This window comes from Taudactylus pleione, unplaced genomic scaffold, assembly GCF_031769625.1.
Source record: "Taudactylus pleione unplaced genomic scaffold, aTauple2 ptg000397bl, whole genome shotgun sequence".
Taxonomy (NCBI): domain Eukaryota; kingdom Metazoa; phylum Chordata; class Amphibia; order Anura; family Myobatrachidae; genus Taudactylus; species Taudactylus pleione.
The window spans coordinates 6,274,035-6,293,948 of NW_028284799.1; the positions used below are offsets into that span (position 1 = coordinate 6,274,035).

Genomic DNA, 19,914 nt, shown 5'->3' on the forward strand with positions numbered 1-19,914 from the left:
CACTACTTATCACTACGAACAGCCCTAGGCTTAGTAGGATAGAGAGCACTTTAAAAACCTGTCACCGTAGGAGAGGTATACAGGGAGACTGATCCAGCCACCTGAGTGTGCAGCGACTGAGAGCACCTGAGAGTGTTCTGAGGCTGACTCATATAGAGGAGGCTGGGAGGAGCAACCCAGACGCTGTGAACATCTAGCTGTACCAGCGTGTGGATCGGGGGAGGGGCCACCGGGGAAAGCGGACCTCCCCTATGCTGCCTGGACCCACCCGGCAAACTGACATGGCCGCCGCCAACTAACCCCCGGCTGTCAGGACATCTGTCACGTCCCAGTGGTCTTAGTGCGGGAGACAGCCTGGTCTGCCTCCTCACTGCAGCGTGCCCCCGGCCAGTCTCCACTGCCGCAGGCCGGACCGCCACATGGTCCTGGCGTCAACGGCCACCGGTCCCACCTCTTACCTGCATCCCCTTGTCCCGGTTGCAGTCCAGGGCCCTATGCCCCTACCAAAATCACTGGCTCGTCACCAGTGTTGCTGCGCCGGAAGGGGTAGATGTAGCGGGCGACCGGTGCGTCTCCCATCAGACGCTTGGCTGCTTCTCAGTCAGCGCGGACCGCCCGCCCATATGGAGAGTAAAACTCTCTTTTTTTTTTACTCATCTGCGGGACTGCTCCTGCAGTCCCACTGTCTATGTGGTGTATCACACCAAACAGAAAACAACTGGCTACCTATGGCCGGGGGCGGGGTATATGAAGGAGGGACCCGGTGCATCCTGGGAGCAGAGAGCTCATTGTAACTGTTTGGTGACCGGATCTTCTACCCCAACGTATCAGCTGTGGACCCCATGGACCCCGAAGAAGAAATAAAAAACTAAATAAATCAGATTATGACTTATGAATTTAGAAAAATAATTATGTACCTTCTGCACTAGACTGATCAACTGATACAAAATTAATTGTGCTCCAAGCTCCACTAGACTTATGAGACCTAAAGAAAGTCAAAGAAACAGTAACATTACAATACAACTTGGCGTTACAGTATAAGTGCAAATTGGAACAAATTGGAACAATTCTTTGGTAACCTGCTAGGATTATAGCTATTTGTTGAGCCCAAAGTTCAATGCTTATTATTAGAATGTTAGGTATTCCCAGTGCAAAGAAAGATCCCCAGTCTTCCAAACATTCAGTAGACCATCCTGTAGTTAAAAGAAGAAAAACTGTCATAACTAAAAGGTGCACAGCACAATGACATTTTAAAGAATTAAAATACACTGATACAGTGGGTATCATTATTTCTAGAAATTCTAGGACCCAACATTACAAATTAAAAAAACAGTCTGTTCTACAAACTTAGGGCCAGATTCAGATGTGGATGCTAATACCATTACAGCTGCGATCTCTCATTAATCGCAATTGCAAAAATATGCTAATGACTCACTCACCATCCAGTGCTTAGAGACTGAAAGCATCTCACATCCGCCGCTCATGCACAAAACGTAAACATCGAACGCAGATTAGACGACCATACGCCTTCTGGGCAGTATAAGCTGTCGCAGACATAGCGGCTCTCCAAATGCGCAGAGGGCTTTCCTGCTGCGAGCAAGAACGCAGTTGCTAATTTATGAACACCCTAAAAAGAACCGGTATGTATGAATGCTGGCCGTGAGGCCGGCGATTGAAATCCCGGCGCCGGCAGTCCGATGGGTGAAGATCCCGACAGCGGAGGTATCCATACCCCTATCCCCCCGCTAACCCTAACCCTCCCTTAGCGGTGCCTAAGCCTAACCCCCCCTCCCCACACCCTAAAGCTAACCCTCCCAGGGGGGTATCTAACCCTAACCTCCCCTTCCCCTAGCCTAACCCTAACCCTCCCGGGGCGGGTGCCTAACCCTAAGTCCCCCTGGGAGAACCTAAACCTAACCCCCCCTACGACGGCTAAGAGGTCCCGATGCCCTGCTTACCTTCGTTCGGTATTTCGGGGATGTCGGAATTTCGGCGGGTGGATAATGATAGGCGTCGGGATTTTGGCACCTATCATTAGTCCCATGCCGGGATTTGACAGCCGGGAAGCCGGCAGTCGGCATTTCGACCGCCGGCTTCCTGACTACATACTCAAAAAACAGTGTTTAAATGGTTTAACACGCCTGCGTATTTCTAACCACCCGTTAACTCCCCCCAAACGCTAACTACTTGTCACTCACTTTGCGAGTGAATCCTCTGTGTGAGCGTATTCGTCATTCAGTCGGTGCGCTTTGCGCGGTGCGGCTTACATGCATGCACAATGGCAAACAATCGGTCAATCTGCGGAGTTATCAGAATTGATCTATCTCTGAATCAGGCCCTTATTTCTATAAAGTACAAACTAACAATTTATAGCATAGTGACAAAAAAGAAGACAAGCACTATGAACCATCTTTTAAAAAATTAAACAACTTGCAACAAACAATCATAATTTTTACTTAAAAATGAAACAGCAGGGTTATGAGAAACACCAGGCACATTCATAGAAATGGCCTTTGTGGAAAGAGCTTGTATTGAAGTAAACATGTATGTTAATACCTCCATTTGATTTATACTTAAAACATACCTGCAGTTACTTATTTTTATCTACACTTCAGGTAACGCATTTGTATCTTTCCCCTTGAATACTTGATGTCCTTTGGTTACCTAGGTGTTTTCACAACTTATATCTGTATATGCAAAGATATATATTTCTTATAAGTACATTAATAACCATTTCTAAAAATGGAAAGATTAGGCCAAGTATAGAGCAGTTTTGAACATTTGATAGCCTCAGGCAGACAAGTGATGTCACAAAGTGGGAGGAGACTATTTTTCTGTCTCATGTGTACTTGTAGTATATCCTGCTAATCCTGGATTCCACTTATATAGAACTGCCCAACTACATATCATTGTGAATATTCTTCTCAATGATAATTTCACAATGCACCTAACCCAATATGTAGTTTGATATAATTAACTAGCTAGCCACAAATTCAAAACATCCATCTGAGAAGACATACCTGACCAAGAGGCAACGTGCAAATTCCTCACTCGAATGTAGAAGAGGAGTGTTATACATTGAAAAATAGCACCTGTACAGAGTGCAACAGCTGCACCACTAGTAGGAAGAAATTATAAAGGGTGTTAAATATTTTTTATGCACTCTCCTGTACGTATACTTTGTTAAACTGTCAGATTCTTTATTAAAGTTTAGGGTTTCCAAAAAAACATAATAAGTAATGGCTGATCTACATGTGTGTAGACCGATACATTATTTTGATTGCAGCCATCACTTCAATTTGTTAAGCATATGATGTTATTTTCCCAAAAATATGCTTTCTATCAAGCTGCTAATGTATGACTTGCTTCTTTATATGGAAAAAAGGAGCATTTTTACCTGTCATGGCAAAACCTATCTGTGCAAGCATGACATGTGGGTAAAAGGCTTAATCAAAACACACCCACCTGATCTTTCTCCCCAAATTCCCAAAATTAAATCTCAGACTCACAATTGAAAACAATGTCCTATAACCACTATAGAACCCACACCTGGCATGTGACTTTGTAAGTAGCTTAAATACAGATTGTTAAAAATTGGATTTAATTTGTCAAAAATTTCACAATGCTTAATGAATACATTATGATAAAAAACATAAAGCTATATCAATGCACAACTTTTTTTTATAAAATGCACATAAAACATAGCAACAGAAGAATTACACTTGAGTACCTTTTCAGGTAATATGCCATATATGGGAAATGTATAAGGTGGAAAGCTTCCAGTATCAGTTTAAAAAACAACAAATTGTCAATTTCTAAATTAATTTCACAACTGTTTCAACTTTCTTCTTTGCCTTACCCCTTTTTATTTTGACATGACAAAAAGTACTGACATGCTATGTTTTACAACCATTTTATTGCACTTTTGTCCAAGAATAGTTCTAGTAATATGTCTATCTCTGTTTGGAAACATAGCAGAAAAATGGCAATAAATATAACTGGTTTGCACATATACATATGATACATGATTACTTTATATTTATTCCTTGGGAAGATACATTATAGCCATAGTTTCCTTATGGAGCCTGTATACATTGTTGACACATTGGACCTGATTCTGAATCACATGCAATGCAAGGAGTTGAGTGATTTTTGCTACTACGCATGTGCAAAAATTCTGAGAAATTCCTATGGTGCATGCGTTATATGAAGTTGCAATTGAGATGAAAGTATCAGAAATGTACTGGAAATATGCTGGGCATTCCAGGGCAGAAACTTAGAGGTGGCTATTTAGATGCACGAAGTTGTACAGTTTCATTGGAGGCCATACTCTTGTCAAGAAACTGCATCCAGCATGGGGCTGGTGACAGTTTTGATGGTGCAACCAAATGTTGCATCTAAAAATGCACCAAGCAGTGTTACAGCATCTAAAGACACTCAAAGTGGGCCTCTTAGTCCTTGCACTTTCAGATGCATGCCTGTACTACCAGGGGACCTTAACTCACTATGAGATGGGCAGTTGAGTGACTAGAACTTGAGGGGCGGTCACCAGGGGAGGATTTGCATAGAACAGCCTTAGCTTGTGGCCTACTATTGATATCTCTTCCATAGTGTACCTGTGGAGGTATGTTGTACACAGCACCTCCCCGGCACTCACTAACTTTGTGTGCTGAGCAGGGCCGTAACTAGTGTAGTGCAACCAGTGCCATGGCACAGGGCATTGCAGGGCAGGGGGCACTGTTTTGGCCTGTAAATTTTCCTGTTTATTATCATTCTCACTTGTAGCTTCCTCTTCTTTTATCCCCAGCATCTCCTGTGCTCCCCTATTTCTTCCCTGGCCCTTTTTCAGGTGCACTATCTTATGTCCCTATTTAAAAATGGGGGGCACCAATGCTCTCTCTGGCACAGGGCACCAAAAAGTCTAGTTATGGCTCTGGTGCTGAGCTCCCAATCAGGACTCAGTGTATAATTCTCTGGCCCTTGCCTGATGTGTGAGAAAGGCAAAAGCATAGAGGAGGATGCTGGAGGATAAAGAGCAGGATAGGGACAGAGGAGCAGTATAGATAAGGTCAATAGTAGTATAGAGGAGAAGCATAGCATAGATCAAGAAGGTCAAAGCATGCATTGTACAAGTTTTTAGGGATTTTCAAGCAAGCGCAGTAGCAAAAGTATCGCTCAACTCTGTGAACATCAGGCGTTGTGTGTGACTGACTCAGAATCAGGCCAATGTCTTCTTCAGCTCTATAAATACATTTTCTGTATTAGGAGTCCAATTAAATACAACTAACTTACTTGCCTTAGTCAGGTCAGTTAAAGGTGCAGCAACTGTGATAAATCATAAAACTTCAGTAGTAACAGATAAGGTCCAAAAATGCCCTTACAAGCTTATTCGATATATGCCATGGCCACCCCTGCATGGCATCAAACTTATTACCTACAGTTTTATAACATCTCATCCTCTGACAAATCCCAGGTATTTTGCCTGCTGAAGACTAATAGCATATATTTTTTGGGTAACAGTTGTTTCCTCTTCTCTAAGAGCACTGCTTAGACTATCTGTAGTTGAGGCTCCCAGTCACAACTAAAATTGACTGTCAAAGGTGCAGTTAGGCAGATACATATTATAATGAGCTTTAAGTATCTTATATATCATACTTTGAAAGTAGGCTGGAGCCCTGTGTAGCCTCAAACAGCAACACTGTATTCTGAAATATGCCGTCAGGGTCAGAAAATGCTGTTTGTTTGTTTTTTGCATAGTCTGTAAGGAGAATTTGCAAATAGCCCATGGTTAAGTTAAGAATTGTGAAATAATGGGCATGTCCTAACCTCTCAATTAACTTATTCACTCTGGGCATGGGATATGCAGCAAATTTTGAAACATCATTTCATTTACAGCAATTATTACAAAAGCATATTGAACCATCTGGCTTGGGTATTAACTCTATAGGGCTAAACCTTTTTGACTACTATTTTCTGAACCTCCCCAGAGATAGCACCTCAGAGCTTCTGGAACTCAATAAGGCTTGAGACAGACTGGTACCATAGGATCAGTAACTATGTCAAGATTAAAAGCTATCATGTGGCTCGCGATCTCTGAAAAAAGGAAACATGCCCTAATTAATTTGTAACAGTTTTTTACAGTTTTGTCTTTTGGGAAACTGGAAAAGTTTTTGCAATTGTTATCTAAATAACCCTGACAACGTATTGCCACCTGAAGAGGCCAGTGTATCTCTATCATTTAAGTTTACATGATATAACAGTTCAGGCTTGAATGTCCTTGGTTGAAATACTCTATCACTCAAATCCCGCACTTTTTCCAATACTTCAAATGGCCCTTTCCACGCACTTTAGCTAGGAATTTGCTCTCCTCTATGGGCATCAGGATATTCTGGACCTCATTCAGAGTCGGTCGAAGCGGCCGCACGGTCGTACGCCACCGATGTTCGCTATACTGTGCATGTGTAAAGTTCGCAATGCGCGTGCGCAAACTAGCCGCTACGATCAGAAATTTCTCTCTCCTTGAACAAAGCCAGGTCGGTAGTTTGAGTGACAGATTGAGGTGTTTGTGGGTGGTAACAGGGGAAGGTGCTTGAAAACGGGGGAGTGGAGATCCGAACGCAGGCGTGCCTAATTATGCGAACGGCGTTTTATGGGAGTACATACAGTTTATGGGAGTGCATAATTAACAAAGTAGCGTCATGGCACATGTGACATGTGAGGTTTTTACACTGACATGATCGTAGAGCTTAAGAGAGGGTATGGTCAACCTTAAGCTCTACGACCAGTTCCGATGGTTCCCGATGGTCTCGATTAATCCTTATATGCCCGGAGATGACGTGCAATGCGTACGAGAAGGGGGCATATTTTTTTTAATTCCGGCCGCTTCCTCCCCTTGGTTGGCCAGCTACCGATCCGAACTTATGGAAGCAACTTGCGAGGGAATCATTTGCATATCCGGCCCCTTTTCCCGTACGACCGTGCGGCCGCTTCGACCGACTCTGAATGAGGTCCTCTATTCCTAAACTAAAAAGTCCTAAGCTTTGCAGACCTATTGTATCCGCTGCTTTGGGCTTTCTGAGCTTGCTGCAAGTGTTATTTAACAATTGGCATTACGGTTGCAATTCTCTTGCATAGCAGAGATATGCTCAACCACACTTTAATAGGGAGCACCTTTTTATTTCTAAGACTCCTTGGTAATGTCTAGAAGACCCTGTGGCTGCCAAACCTGCAGAGAAAACAGTCGGGAAGCCGGCGATCGGCATTGCGACCGTTGGCTTCCTGACTGCATCCCAGAGAAAATGCTGCAATCCAAGCAATGGGTTTCAATTCCGATGCTTACTAAATTTCCCACTATGAGTTTCATGGAATTCATGCAGAGTTATATAGTTACCAGTAAAGTCTACAACAATAAGAAATATCTCAAACAAAATGATAAAAGAACACTTACATTACTCCAATTTTTAATACAAACAGCAGTAAGTAGTCCATGAGTGCAATGACAATGTTTGCCATGGAAGTAATGATAATTTGAGGCCAAAAGATTTCCTAGGGTTAGAAAATAAACAAATCAACAGAAAGATAGCAAGGGGACACATAATAAAGGTAATGTTCATATATATATATATATATATATATATATATATACATACACTCACACATATACACACGTACAGTATATAATGTTTATATATTTACATAAACACATACATACACACATACTATATATATATACAGTCAGGTGCATAAATATTGGGACATTGACAGAATTTTCATATTTTGGCCTCTATTCACCAGCACAATGGTTTTGAAATGAAACAAACAAGATGTGCTTTAACTGCAGACTTTCAGATTTAATTTGAGGGTAATTACATCCAAATCAGGTGAACAGTGTAGGAATTACAACGGTTTCTATATGTGCCTCCCACTTTTTAAAGGGCCTAAAGTAATGGGACCATCAACTCAAAAGCTATTTCATGGACAGGTGTGGGCTAGTCCCTCGTTATTTCATTATCAATTAAGCAGGTAAAAGGTCTGGAGTTGATTCTAGGTGTGACATTTGCATTTGGAATCAGTTGCTGTCTACTCTCAATATGAGATCCAAAGAGCTGTCACGATCAGTGAAGCAAGCCATCATTAGGCTGAAAAATCAAAACAAACCCATCAGAGAGATAGCAAAAACATTAGGTGTGGCCATATCAACTGTTTGGAACATTCTTAAAAAGAAAGAACACACCGGAGAGCTCAGCAACACCAAAAGACCCGTAAGACCACGGAAAACAACTGTGGTGGATGACAGAAGAATTATTTCCCTGGTGAAGAAAAACCCCTTCACAACAGTTGGCCAAATCAAGAACACTCTCCAGGAGGTAGGTGTATATGTGTCAAAGTCAACAATCAAGAGAAGTAAATATAGAGGGTTCACCACAAGATGTAAACCATTGGTGAGCCTCAAAAACAGGAAGACCAGATTAGAGTTTGCCAAACAACATCTAAAAAAGCCATTACAGTTCTGGAACAACATCCTATGGACAGATGAGACAAAGATCAACTTGTACCAGACTGGCGGGAAGAGAAGAGTATGGAGAAGGAAAGGAACTGCTCATGATCCAAAACATACCACCTCATCAGTGAAGCATGGTGGTGGTAGTGTCATGGCGTGGGCATGTATGGCTGCCAATGGAACTGGTTCCCTGTTATTTATTGATGATGTGACTGCTGGCAAAAGCAGCAGAATGAATTCTGAACTGTTTCGGGCAATATTATATGCTCATATTCAGTCAAATGCTTCAGAACTCATTGGACGGCGCTTCACAGTGCAGATGGACAATGACCCGAAGCATACTGCAAAAGCAACCAAAGAGTTTTTTAAGGCTAAAAAGTGAAATGTTATGCGATGGCCAAGTCAATCCCCTGACCTGAATCCGATTGAGCATGCATTTCACTTGATGAAGACAAAACTGAAGGGAAAATGCCCCAAGAACAAGCAGGAACTGAAGACATTTGCAGTAGAGGCCTGGCAGAGCATCACCAGGGATGAAACCCAGTGTCTGGTGATGATTATACGTTCCAGACTTCAGGCTGTAATTGCCTGCAAAGGATTTGCAACAAAGCATTAAAAAGTGAAAGTTAGATTTAGGATTGTTTAGTTTGTCCTATTACTTTTGGCCCCTTAAAAAGTGGGAGGCACATATAGAAACCGTTGTAATTCCTACACCATTCACCTGATTTGGATGTAATTACCCTCAAATTAAATCTGAAAGTCTGCAGTTAAAGCACATCTTGTTTGTTTCATTTCAAAGCCATTGTGGTGGTGAATAGAGGCCAAAATATGAAAATTATGTCAATGTCCCATTATTTATGTACCTGACACTATATACATATATATATATATATATATATATATATAGTATATATATATATATATATATATATATAGTGTGTGTATATACATATATATCTTTGTCATATAGGCAGTCAGAGGTGGGGAGGGCACCAATGAACTTTCTCGCACAGGGCACCAAAATGTCTAGCTCTGGCTCTGTGAGCAGGTAATATGTTAACTTTCTCGAGGATTATTCTTTTGAAGTAATTCACCAAGAGCCAGAGACCTGAGTGGTTGAGGAAGACTTTATCACTAGTGGGCTGCAGGATGCAGATGCCACCAATACAGTCAGCAGGTTTAGATATGGACTGAGCTACAAATGATCTCTTGGGAGCATGCAGTAATAAATCCAAAAGCTCCAGGCTTCTAAAGCAACCGTGGCTGATTGCAGTGGTGGTCTGTGCAGGCCAAGATGCAACCCAGAAAATTTTGCCACCCACCCTCTCAATAGAATGTAGGCATTATAAGAACATAAAAACAAACAGCTCTGATAAATCCTTAAAGATGTTGGCACTGTACAGACTTCATGCACCCCATGGTGAGGATTAGTGTGGATTTTATCATTCGAAGCATAGAGCTTTAGAGACTTGTCTGGTCTTTCTATTGATACACCTCTTAGTTCTCATCTTTGTTCTTGGTGAAATCAATCCATGCCCTGCTCTTCAATATTTATCAGAAGTAATCCACAACAAATTGACTAAAGATCTTGAGTGTCAAAGCCACACTATTCATGCATAAAATAACTCATAGACAATGTGAAGTTTATCATATTCTAGCAATGGACATCACTGCTGGACGATGCAGTTTATTAAATAGGATTTGCCAACCACATGACAAACTGCTATAATCATACTGAGAATACATTTATTTCTTAAGCATTACAGAGGTGATCCATGGAATCACTATATTCATATACAGAGTATATTGGAAAGAGAATGTACCTGATTTTGTAAATAGCGTAGTTGAAGTTCGAAAAAGAAAAATGCCTGTGTAAATAAAGGAGATATTTAGGGCAGAGCAATTGGATTTAAGGAAAACATGCAGTCAAGGGTAAATATTTTGAGAAGATGGGGAAGCAGTGGATGAAATTAAAAGCATATCACTTTGGCCAGCAATCTTTAGAAATATATATGTATCACACACACACACCCGGGCTGTGGCTGAGGGGTGGAGGAGACTTGTCGTCAGACAGGAGATGACGTGAGGAGCTGCTGCGGCTTGGCCATCTGTGGGCAGTGCACAGGGAACTTTGCCAATCAATGCTCTTTGGTTGATGCATGGCATCTCCCATCGCGGCAACAGTCATTCACAGTGGTAGGGATGGAGACAAGTGTCTCAGTCTCAGAATTATAAAACGATCCTTTCTGGGCACTCAGAACCCCCCTGCATGCGCCACTGGTGCGCACAGGTTTTGCTTTCACTCCCCTGAAATGCTTTTTCAAAAGTAGGCAAGTACTGTATGCTGTGCATCAGTGTATATATATCTCTAATAATAAGATTTATTATAGTAAGTTACACATACTTACAGGAAGGTATGGGATAAAGGCCATTACACACAATTCAGCTTCTCTGTTACAAAATAATGGAGAGAACTATAATCAGGAATTAAAAGGAAATTTAAAATACATTTTATTAGAAAAAGCACTTTCTAACATTCACTAATAAACATGTAAAAGTTATCCTGAACTATCCTTTGTACTATGAAAAGTATAAAACTAATGTATAACATTTATTGGATCTTTTTGCTCTTTTAGGTGGCATCACTAAATATTAATCAATTAAGTCAATATGAATTGCTTATAAATTTCCGTTTGCAATGCGATCACAATGCCCCGAGACTAGCGATCATGTTACCGTTATTGCTTTGTAACAGCAAAATGTAACCACATCGCTTGTTGTATTGATATCACTGCTCCATCAGATTCCCATAGAGTCTCATTATACAATAGGATATGTGTGGGTATTGCGAGGTCTGAGGACAATGACAGTTGCTCTCCTATTGAAGAGGTTTGACTCCATAACAATCAATAACAATGCAATACTAAAATTAGACATTAGATTACCTAAATAGTACCATAATTAATTTAATGAGTCTTGTCTAAATCCAACATTATCCTGGGATGTGTAACATTGTTTATTACCTCTCACTATTCTAAATTCAACATTGCATTGGTTAATAAACAATTCTCATTGGGGCTGATTCAGAGGTGGACGCAAATGTTGCTGCTACTTTGTATGCAGCGGCTGACCAACAATATGCAAAAGCCGCAGGAGGCATCTTGTATAAAAGGCACCACTGCCGTCTTCTCTGATCCGCTTCTGTGTCCAAAGACGCAGCATCGGATGAAGTGCATGAACATCATTGGGCTGAGTAAATCTAAGGTTACTCTGGATGTCCATCAAAACTATGCTGCCAGGGCCAGTGAAACTGCATGCTCGGATGCAGCCACTTGCTTCGGCACTCTCATAAAACAGGGCCGACATGCCCCCATTTTCTGGAACGCTCCCTGTCACAGCACCCAAATGCCAGCAGCATGTCAATCATACTGCGGCATTCGGGGCACTGCGCAGTGTGGCTCCTGTGCATGTGAAGATCCAAAGAAATCGAAAACTTGCGTGACCATTGAATTAGCGTCCACATGTCTGTGCTAAATACACTAGTTCTTATCCCAAATTCAACATTGTAGCAATGACCATTGTATTGTATGTGCTACATCCAGGGACAGTTGTAGACTTAAGGGGGGTATCCACTTAGCGATATACAAACGAGAGCACGATTGCGACATTGCAATCGTGCTGTCGTTTGTATAGCAAGTGATGTGCCTACACTGAGCGTTCACTCGTTCAGTCCCGGCACATCTGTCATCCCCGCACATGCAGAACCTGACGAGATCGCCAGGTTGACCTGCATGTACGGGCGATGTCGGATGTTGGAAGCGACAAGCGGGCACACGCATCGCGGGTCGCTTACGTCCAAAACATGCCCGATGCATGCACGATTTGCAAGCGATTGCACGATAACGACATCGTTATCGTGCCATCGCTTGTTTAAATCGCTAAGTGGATACCCCCCATAAGAGGAGGCCAGGGCGAAACTTTTGTTTGGCCCTCTCCCTTACCAATAATGAACATATCTCAGGACAATGCTTTCAGCATATCAGCCTCAGAGCCAGTGGCGCAAGTTCATCCCAGACGCCCGGAGGCAAGCTGCTGACATTGTAATGTAGCATTTCGTAAGCAGATACACCCGCAGGTGCACATAGAATATAGGCATGCCACAGATCATTTTAATCGGCAGAAGCTGCTTGTGTGTCCTATTCACATCGCTGTGCGAATAAGACGCATTTGAAGGGAAAAATTTGCACAAAATGAGTCACTCTGCGCTCACGCGTTGTGTGTCGCAGGAAGGATAGATATACGTGGACACATCTGTATGCATTAGTCACAGATAAGATAGTGATCTGTATGGTGCAATTAGCATGCGTCTCCTGATGGAGGTGAAAGCCACCTGATGTGGGGTGGGGAGCCCTCCTGATACCCCAGATGGAGGGGAAAACCACCTGATGTGTTACATACTGTAAGACTGCCAATGTGGTGGGACTACAAATCACAAAATGCCCAGTCTACTGCTGACTGCATCACACGCCGGGAAGTTGCTCCACCAAAGGTCTGCCCCCCCAGACTCAGTCGCTGGTGCCCTAGGCACCCGTCTCCCATGCCCTCTTACCCGCAGCTCAATTCAATGCATCCTTGTTGACATTCAGCAGCACTTATCCTCGGGCCAGCCACTCAGGACTCTGCTGTACGGGTCTGCGGCTAGGTCTGCCGCCAGGGACAAGGAAGACGGAGAGTTATGGGTGTGGGGGGCGCCAGGACTGCTGCATGGGTCCATGGCTAGGGCTCTCCCCAGGGAGGAGTGGGATGAGAAGTTGTTGGTGAGGGGACGCACTGGGACTGCTGCACGAGTCTGAGCTGAGGCTAGTGCTGCTGCCAGGGAGAAGTGAGACAGAGAGTTGTGGGTGACGGGGGCCCCGGATGTGTCACACTGACATAAGAAGCTGTGACACCTATGAGTAGGGACAGGCTATAGATAGATAGAAGCGGCATCTGATGATCTGACATGGAGGCCTCCACTAGAATATGGTTATAGTAGCTTCTCAGGTTCCATGTATTGGGCAGCCAAGGCGGTACACTCCGGGTACATAGTTACAGCCCTAAGTGGGTTGAATATATTGTGGACAGTGGAGGAGGTGCTTCATGCCAGAATCTAAAGTGCATGCGCGGGTCTCCGGGAAAATGGCGCCCGCGCCTACTTTCCCGGGGACATCTTTTGTGCACATGCGCAGATCACTGGGAAAATGACCGCCGCTCTACAGCACCAGTCCGGCGCTGTGGAGCAGCACTTCGGGAATTGGCGGAGAGGTAAGTATAATTACATATGGGTGCAGGGTGTGCAGTTTGGAGCCAGGGGTACCCCGCACACCCTGCACCCATTATAGATACGCTCCTGGCCCTTCTGTGTTTTGGTATTTGGATCTGTATTTTCTTTCAAAAATTGATTAAAACTGCTAAAATCACATGGTTTGGGCTCCTTTTTTGTTCCTACAGTATTATTAACCTCAATAACATTTAATTCCACTCATTTCCAATCAATTTTGACCACCTCACAGCTCACAATATTGTTTTCATCCAGTTTAGGCCCAAATGTTGCACCAAACTAGCTGGCTAACTAAGCTAAGCGGCGGCAGTGGGTTGTACAAACACATGGCAGTTCAACTTCCAACATGGCACATAAGGAAACATATGTTTTCATTAATCAAGAGGCCTAAAGGAGATGGAGTATGTATGTAGTTGAAGGCAGGCACAGGAAGGGTTGATTCATAGTAAATTTAATTTCATTTTTTTATTCCGAAGCAAATTTATGAGGGAGGAGGGGAGAGCATGGGTGAACAATATGTCCCATGTTTTTCCCACAAAATCAACTTGGTGGTTCAGAATACTTTTTAAACTTAAAGGGGCATGCAAGATATACTGTCTGTGGCCATAAACATTTCGGCATTCAGCAACCACATATCAAAGATTGCAGCAGCTGTGGCAGTTGAACTTCCAACATGGCACTTCAAGAAATAAATATTTTTATTATTCAAGAGGCCTGAGGGAGTTGGAGTATGCATGTAGTTGAAGGAAGGGAAAGAAAGGGTTGATTAGTAGTACATTTTATTTCATTTTTTGATTCCAAAGCAAGTTTATGAAGGAGGAGGGGAGGCATTTACAAAAAAATATTTTACTCATTCACTTCAGTCCTTGCCCCAGTGGAGCTTCTCGGTGGTTCCAATTTTTTTTTTAAGAATCAAAGGGGCATGCAGGAGATGATGTCTGTGGCAGCACACAAAATGGACAGGAAGGGAGCAGAGTTATTTTAAAGTCTGGTACTAAACATCTCTTATCATTGTACTTCTGGGATTATGTTTGGGAAGGCTGGGAGGGGAGGAGGGAGAACATCTCCATATACCATCACAAAATAGCCTCTCTATTTAGTGTTTGAGTTGCATCTGACCAAAATGGCTGTTATGATCAAGGAAAGCCAAGCCCACCAGGTTGGTATCAAAAATCAAGGTTGAAAAATGGCATAAGAGTATTTTGCAAGTATGCCTATTTGTAATTTTAGTTGAAATAAATACAGTATGAAACTAAAAAAAAAAAAAGGAAACATCATAGCTGCGGCACAAAAGCATGGCAATTTTAAAACGGCTCCTCCTTCAGTTTATCAAGCTGCTTTTCCAACAGTCTAATTAGGGGAATTACCTGACTCCAGCTGGCAGTGTCTGAACTCACTTCACAGGTGACTACTTCGAAAGGTTTCAGCACTTTGCACAACACGGAAAGTATTTTCCACTGACCTCGAGTAAGGTATATTACCCCTCCTCTTCCTATGTCATAGTTCATTGCGTAGCTTTGGGTGGCTTTTTGCTGTTCCTCCATCCGCTGAAGCATATAAAGGGTGGAGTTCCACCTTGTAACTGCCTCTTGCTTCAACTGGTGACAGGGCAAATTCAACATTTCTTGCAGGTGCTGCAATGTTTTACATGCACCTGCTGAATGGTGAAAATGTCCGGACATTTTACGGGCCACAGAGAGTATCGCCTGCATGACCCTGTCATTTTTAAAAAATATTTGCACCACCAAGTTGATTGTGTGAGCAAAACATGGGATGTGTTGGAATCAACCCTGCTGTACTGCTTTCACAATATTGGTGACATTGTCAGAAATTACAAATCCCAAGGAGAGTTCTAGCGGGGTAAGCCATTTTGCAATGACTTCCCTGAGTTTTTCTAAGAGGGTGTCAGCATTATACCTCTTCGTGAAACTGGTGATACACAGAGTAGCCTGCCTTTGAATAAGCTGCTGTTTCTTATATACTGCTGCTGTTGGTGGCGCTGTCCTGTTCCACTTGTCCACATATCTGTGGTTAAGTGTACAGTGGGTACAATGGTATTATGGAGGACACTAATTAAGTTCTTTTTAATGTCCCTTTACAGGCTGGGAATTGCTTTTCTAGTGAAGTGGAACCTAGATGGACTTTGGTAGCAGGGACACAGGACATCAATTAACTTTATAAACCCCACTGCATTAATGGCAGCATAGATGTTATGGCATCAGTAATTCGCTGTGCAACTGGGTGACTGCTGTCATACCTGCTCCTCCTTGCAAAGGATTGTTTAACAGTCAATTGTTTTTTATAACTACTACTAGTAGTCTTTCTGGTCTCCTGGGATGAAGATCCACTACCAGCAGCAGCAGGCATAGCACTCAAGGATTCTTCTGAGGGATCCAGGATAGGGGAGGACTGAGTTAGACTTATTAAATTGGATGCAGGACTACTTCTGATCATGATTGATGATATTGTTGATGAAGGTGTTGGTAGTGAAGATGCCAGGTGCTTGGATCTAGCAGAGAAAAGGGAGCTAGCTGACGCTTGACTGCTTGTTGTTACTTTTTTCGTCAAAGTTTCTGAATTTTGCAAACACATTTGATGGATGCACTGTAGATAACATAACAGGGAGAAGGTTCCTAGATGATTAGGATCCCTACCGCTACTTACTCTGACTTGACAACGGGTACAGATGGCTTGACAATTGTTGTCCGAATTTGGGTAGAAATTATTCCACACATAAGAAGTGGATTTTTTTGTTTTATACCCAGGCATGACAATGGGCTTCTCCTTATCATGGGCAACAACTGTTTTGACTGGGGTCTGATTTACACAAACAACATTCTCATCATCAGCATCCTCATCATCAACATCCTTATTAGCATCAGCTACACAAATATCCTCCTCATCCTGGTGCACTTCCACAGAAGCATCCTCAATTTCTATGTCAGCATGTTGACTTGTGCTGCTCATATCCACATTTGCAAAGGATGCACAAGTTGTAGAAGGAGGCTTCTCTTCAAGTACAATTTTGGAAAAGTCAGGCTCACACATGGCACCCGCCGACACACTTAAGACTGTCCTCAGGGATTTTTGACATTCCTGAGAGCACAGTTGGTTCCTGTGCCTTTTCTGATTTTAATTTTTTTTAAACGTCTACAGGGAGAAGGCTTACATCATCATAAGAGGCAGCACCACCAGTCATAAATAGCCTTTCCTTGCCACTTCGTGTGGTGAAAGGCATATAGCCAATTTTATGTCTTTCTGCAGCTAACTTTCCCTTTGATGTTTTTTTCTTCACTAATGTAAATTATTGGTTCTTTGATTTTAGATACCCTGACTTAAGCCCTGTATGCCCTTGGGTATCGCCTTTAGTAGATGATGAGACGGACTAGTATCATCATGACTGGTGGCACTGGTAGCAGGTCCAGCCCTAGTATGTGGTTTCTGCTCTCCTCTCAACTGATCATTCTCCATATCAACAAACACGAATGAAGTGGGTACAGCACACACTTCAATTTGTACCAATTTTAAATATTACACTGCGGTATCAATGACCTACAGTGTCACAATATTTCTTTATGAATAAGAAAAGAATAACACACTGTGCTACCACTTACAGTTTCACAAGAATTTTTATAAGTAAAACACTACGCTACCACTTCGTTTCACAATAATTTTTATGAAGAAAAGAATTACACAGTGTCTCAAGATTTTTTAAGAGTAAAACACTGCGTTACCACTTAGTGTCATAATATTTTTTATGAATAAGAAAAGAATAACACTGTGCTATCAAGTAGTGTCACAATATTTTTTATGAATCAGAAAAGAATAACACACTGCGCTACCACACAATATTTTTTTATGAATAAGAAAAGTATAACACACTGCGCTACCACTTACAGTGTCACAAGAATTTTTATGAATAAAAAAAGAACACACTGTGCTGACACTTACAGTGATGCCATTATGTTTTATATATTACGCATGTTATTTAGCACTTTGTTGTGGTCTTGTAGTCGGCGTGTAGACTAATCATTTATTCATGATTGAGGAAAGAAGTGACAAGTTGAATATTACACTGCACCACCACTTACAGTGTCACAAGATTTTTTTATGAGTAAAACACTGTGCTACCACTTACAGTGTCACAATATTTTTAATGAATAAGAATAACACACTGCGCTACGACTTATAGTGTCACAATACGTGGATGATAAACTGTGGTCTGGTCGGCAGTGTCACCGAACAATAACAGCGCAGCTAAGTTGCTCATACACACACACAAAAAAAGAAAAAAAGATCTTTTATTTTTTGAGGAATGCTAATTTTATATTTCAATTTAATTTTTTTACACTGGGGAAAAGCACCCCTGGACAAAGCAGCAGCCCCTTGATGATCAACACAGCACCCCTTTATGGACAACAAAGCGCCCCTGCGGAGCAGCGGAGTGCGGACAGACCACCTGCAGAGTCACAAATACTTGGATGATAAATGGTCTGGCCAGCAGTATCACCGAACAATAATAGCATAACTAGTTACTAACTAGTAACTACCTGGCTAGCACACGCACACAAAAAAAAAATTAAATAAAAAAAAATTAAAAAATAAGATTTTAATTTTAACTTTTATTTTTTATACACTGGGGAAGAGCACCCCTGGACAACACAGCACCCCTTTATGAACTGTAGCCCTAGCCCCTTGATGGACAGGACAACACAGTAGCACCCCTTTATGTACTGCAGTCCAAGCCCCTTTATGAACAACACAGCAGCAGCCCTTTATGTACTGCAGCCCATTTCCCTTGATTGACAGGACAACAGTGAGTGACACAGCAGTGCACCCCCACTTTATGTACTGCAGCCCCAGCCTGATAACACTGCACCCTTGAACAAACAGTGACAAGTCACTGACAACAACACACAACACTGACTGCACCCTAGAAGAACAGAGCACGTCTGCTCTGTACACTCTCCACAACCGGAATAAAAATGTCGCCGATCACCGGGGCCTTTATACAATCCAAAACCCGCGAGAATCCGACAGCGGGATGATGGCGTTTTGCCTCGTTTTGGTTTCAGAGTAAGGCGGGAAACCCTGACCCGGACTCGGATCCCCTATGTTGATCTTACAATTATTATTCATATTGGTATATCGAGCACACCCGGACTCAAGTAGGGAGTGGGTTAACTCCTGTAACAGTATCTTACACTATCATAGGAGCCAGTGTCCTCAAAGTGGGTATATCTCCATTAAAGCAGGTATGTTATATCAAAACAAAAGCAAATCCTTTGAGGTAACCTCACTTACACTTACAGGGTGCAAGATGAAGCATGAAGCAGTTTCTTTATCTTAAGGAATGTATGTAGGGTGTGAATGGTGTCCTTTAGCAATGTGTTACGAAGAGATGTTCTCTAATGGATAGACCTTCCCCATTACAATATACTGTCTCCAGACAAAACAAATCGAGGTAGCGTATCTCACTTACAATAAAATAGTGGAAATCAATCGTGTATCGGTTTCATTAGCGTAAAAGACGTATAGGTGCGTACAAGTACTCATGAAATAGTAGGCGTAATCAGACGTATAAAAGGTATCTTTGGGTCCAGTTAGTCAGGCTGCTCAAAATTTACTTTTCATAACAAGCACCATTAGTGTTCACCTCAGTGTTATCACTATAATCTGCTCAAACAGCCGACCAGAGAAATTTCTAATAAAATTATACTTTCACGGTGTGTTTGTCTTGTGGTTATTTTAATATTTCTTTTACAGTTGAACTAGAAGTACCAGCAGACCCTTAATGCCCTGAATGCTGGTACTTGCGGTTCTCCAAGTACCAGCATGCGGGGGAGGCTTGCTGGAGCCTCTAGTTCTCCAGTAAAAGACAATATTAATTATTCTATTTTTTTAACACAATCAACCCAGTACCTACCACCCAGGGATGCCGGGCATAGCCCCGGGCTATCAGGCCTGGGGTGCCCTGGAGGGGGGATCCCCTTTATCGGGGGTCCCCACCTCCCCAGGGATCCCCAGCCTGGGCTGACTAGCAGTCAGGTGAGAATATTTAGGCCAGGGGACCTGGTTATGGAAAATACAGTGG

At 42.4% G+C, this 19,914-nt stretch overlaps 1 protein-coding gene across 1 annotated transcript in view; it reads right to left on the reverse strand.

Annotated features, from left to right (window-relative positions):
• LOC148506737 (multidrug and toxin extrusion protein 1-like) overlaps positions 1 to 19,914 on the reverse strand; it is a 113,899-nt gene that overhangs the window by 65,836 nt on the left and 28,149 nt on the right. The window contains exons 5-10 of the mRNA XM_088446336.1: positions 10,909 to 10,946; positions 10,324 to 10,368; positions 7,448 to 7,545; positions 3,021 to 3,118; positions 1,080 to 1,193; positions 918 to 985 (exon numbers count right to left, since the gene is read on the reverse strand). Of these exons, the coding sequence (XP_088302462.1) occupies positions 918 to 985; positions 1,080 to 1,193; positions 3,021 to 3,118; positions 7,448 to 7,545; positions 10,324 to 10,368; positions 10,909 to 10,946 (461 nt within the window). The remainder of the gene's footprint in view (positions 1 to 917; positions 986 to 1,079; positions 1,194 to 3,020; positions 3,119 to 7,447; positions 7,546 to 10,323; positions 10,369 to 10,908; positions 10,947 to 19,914) is intronic.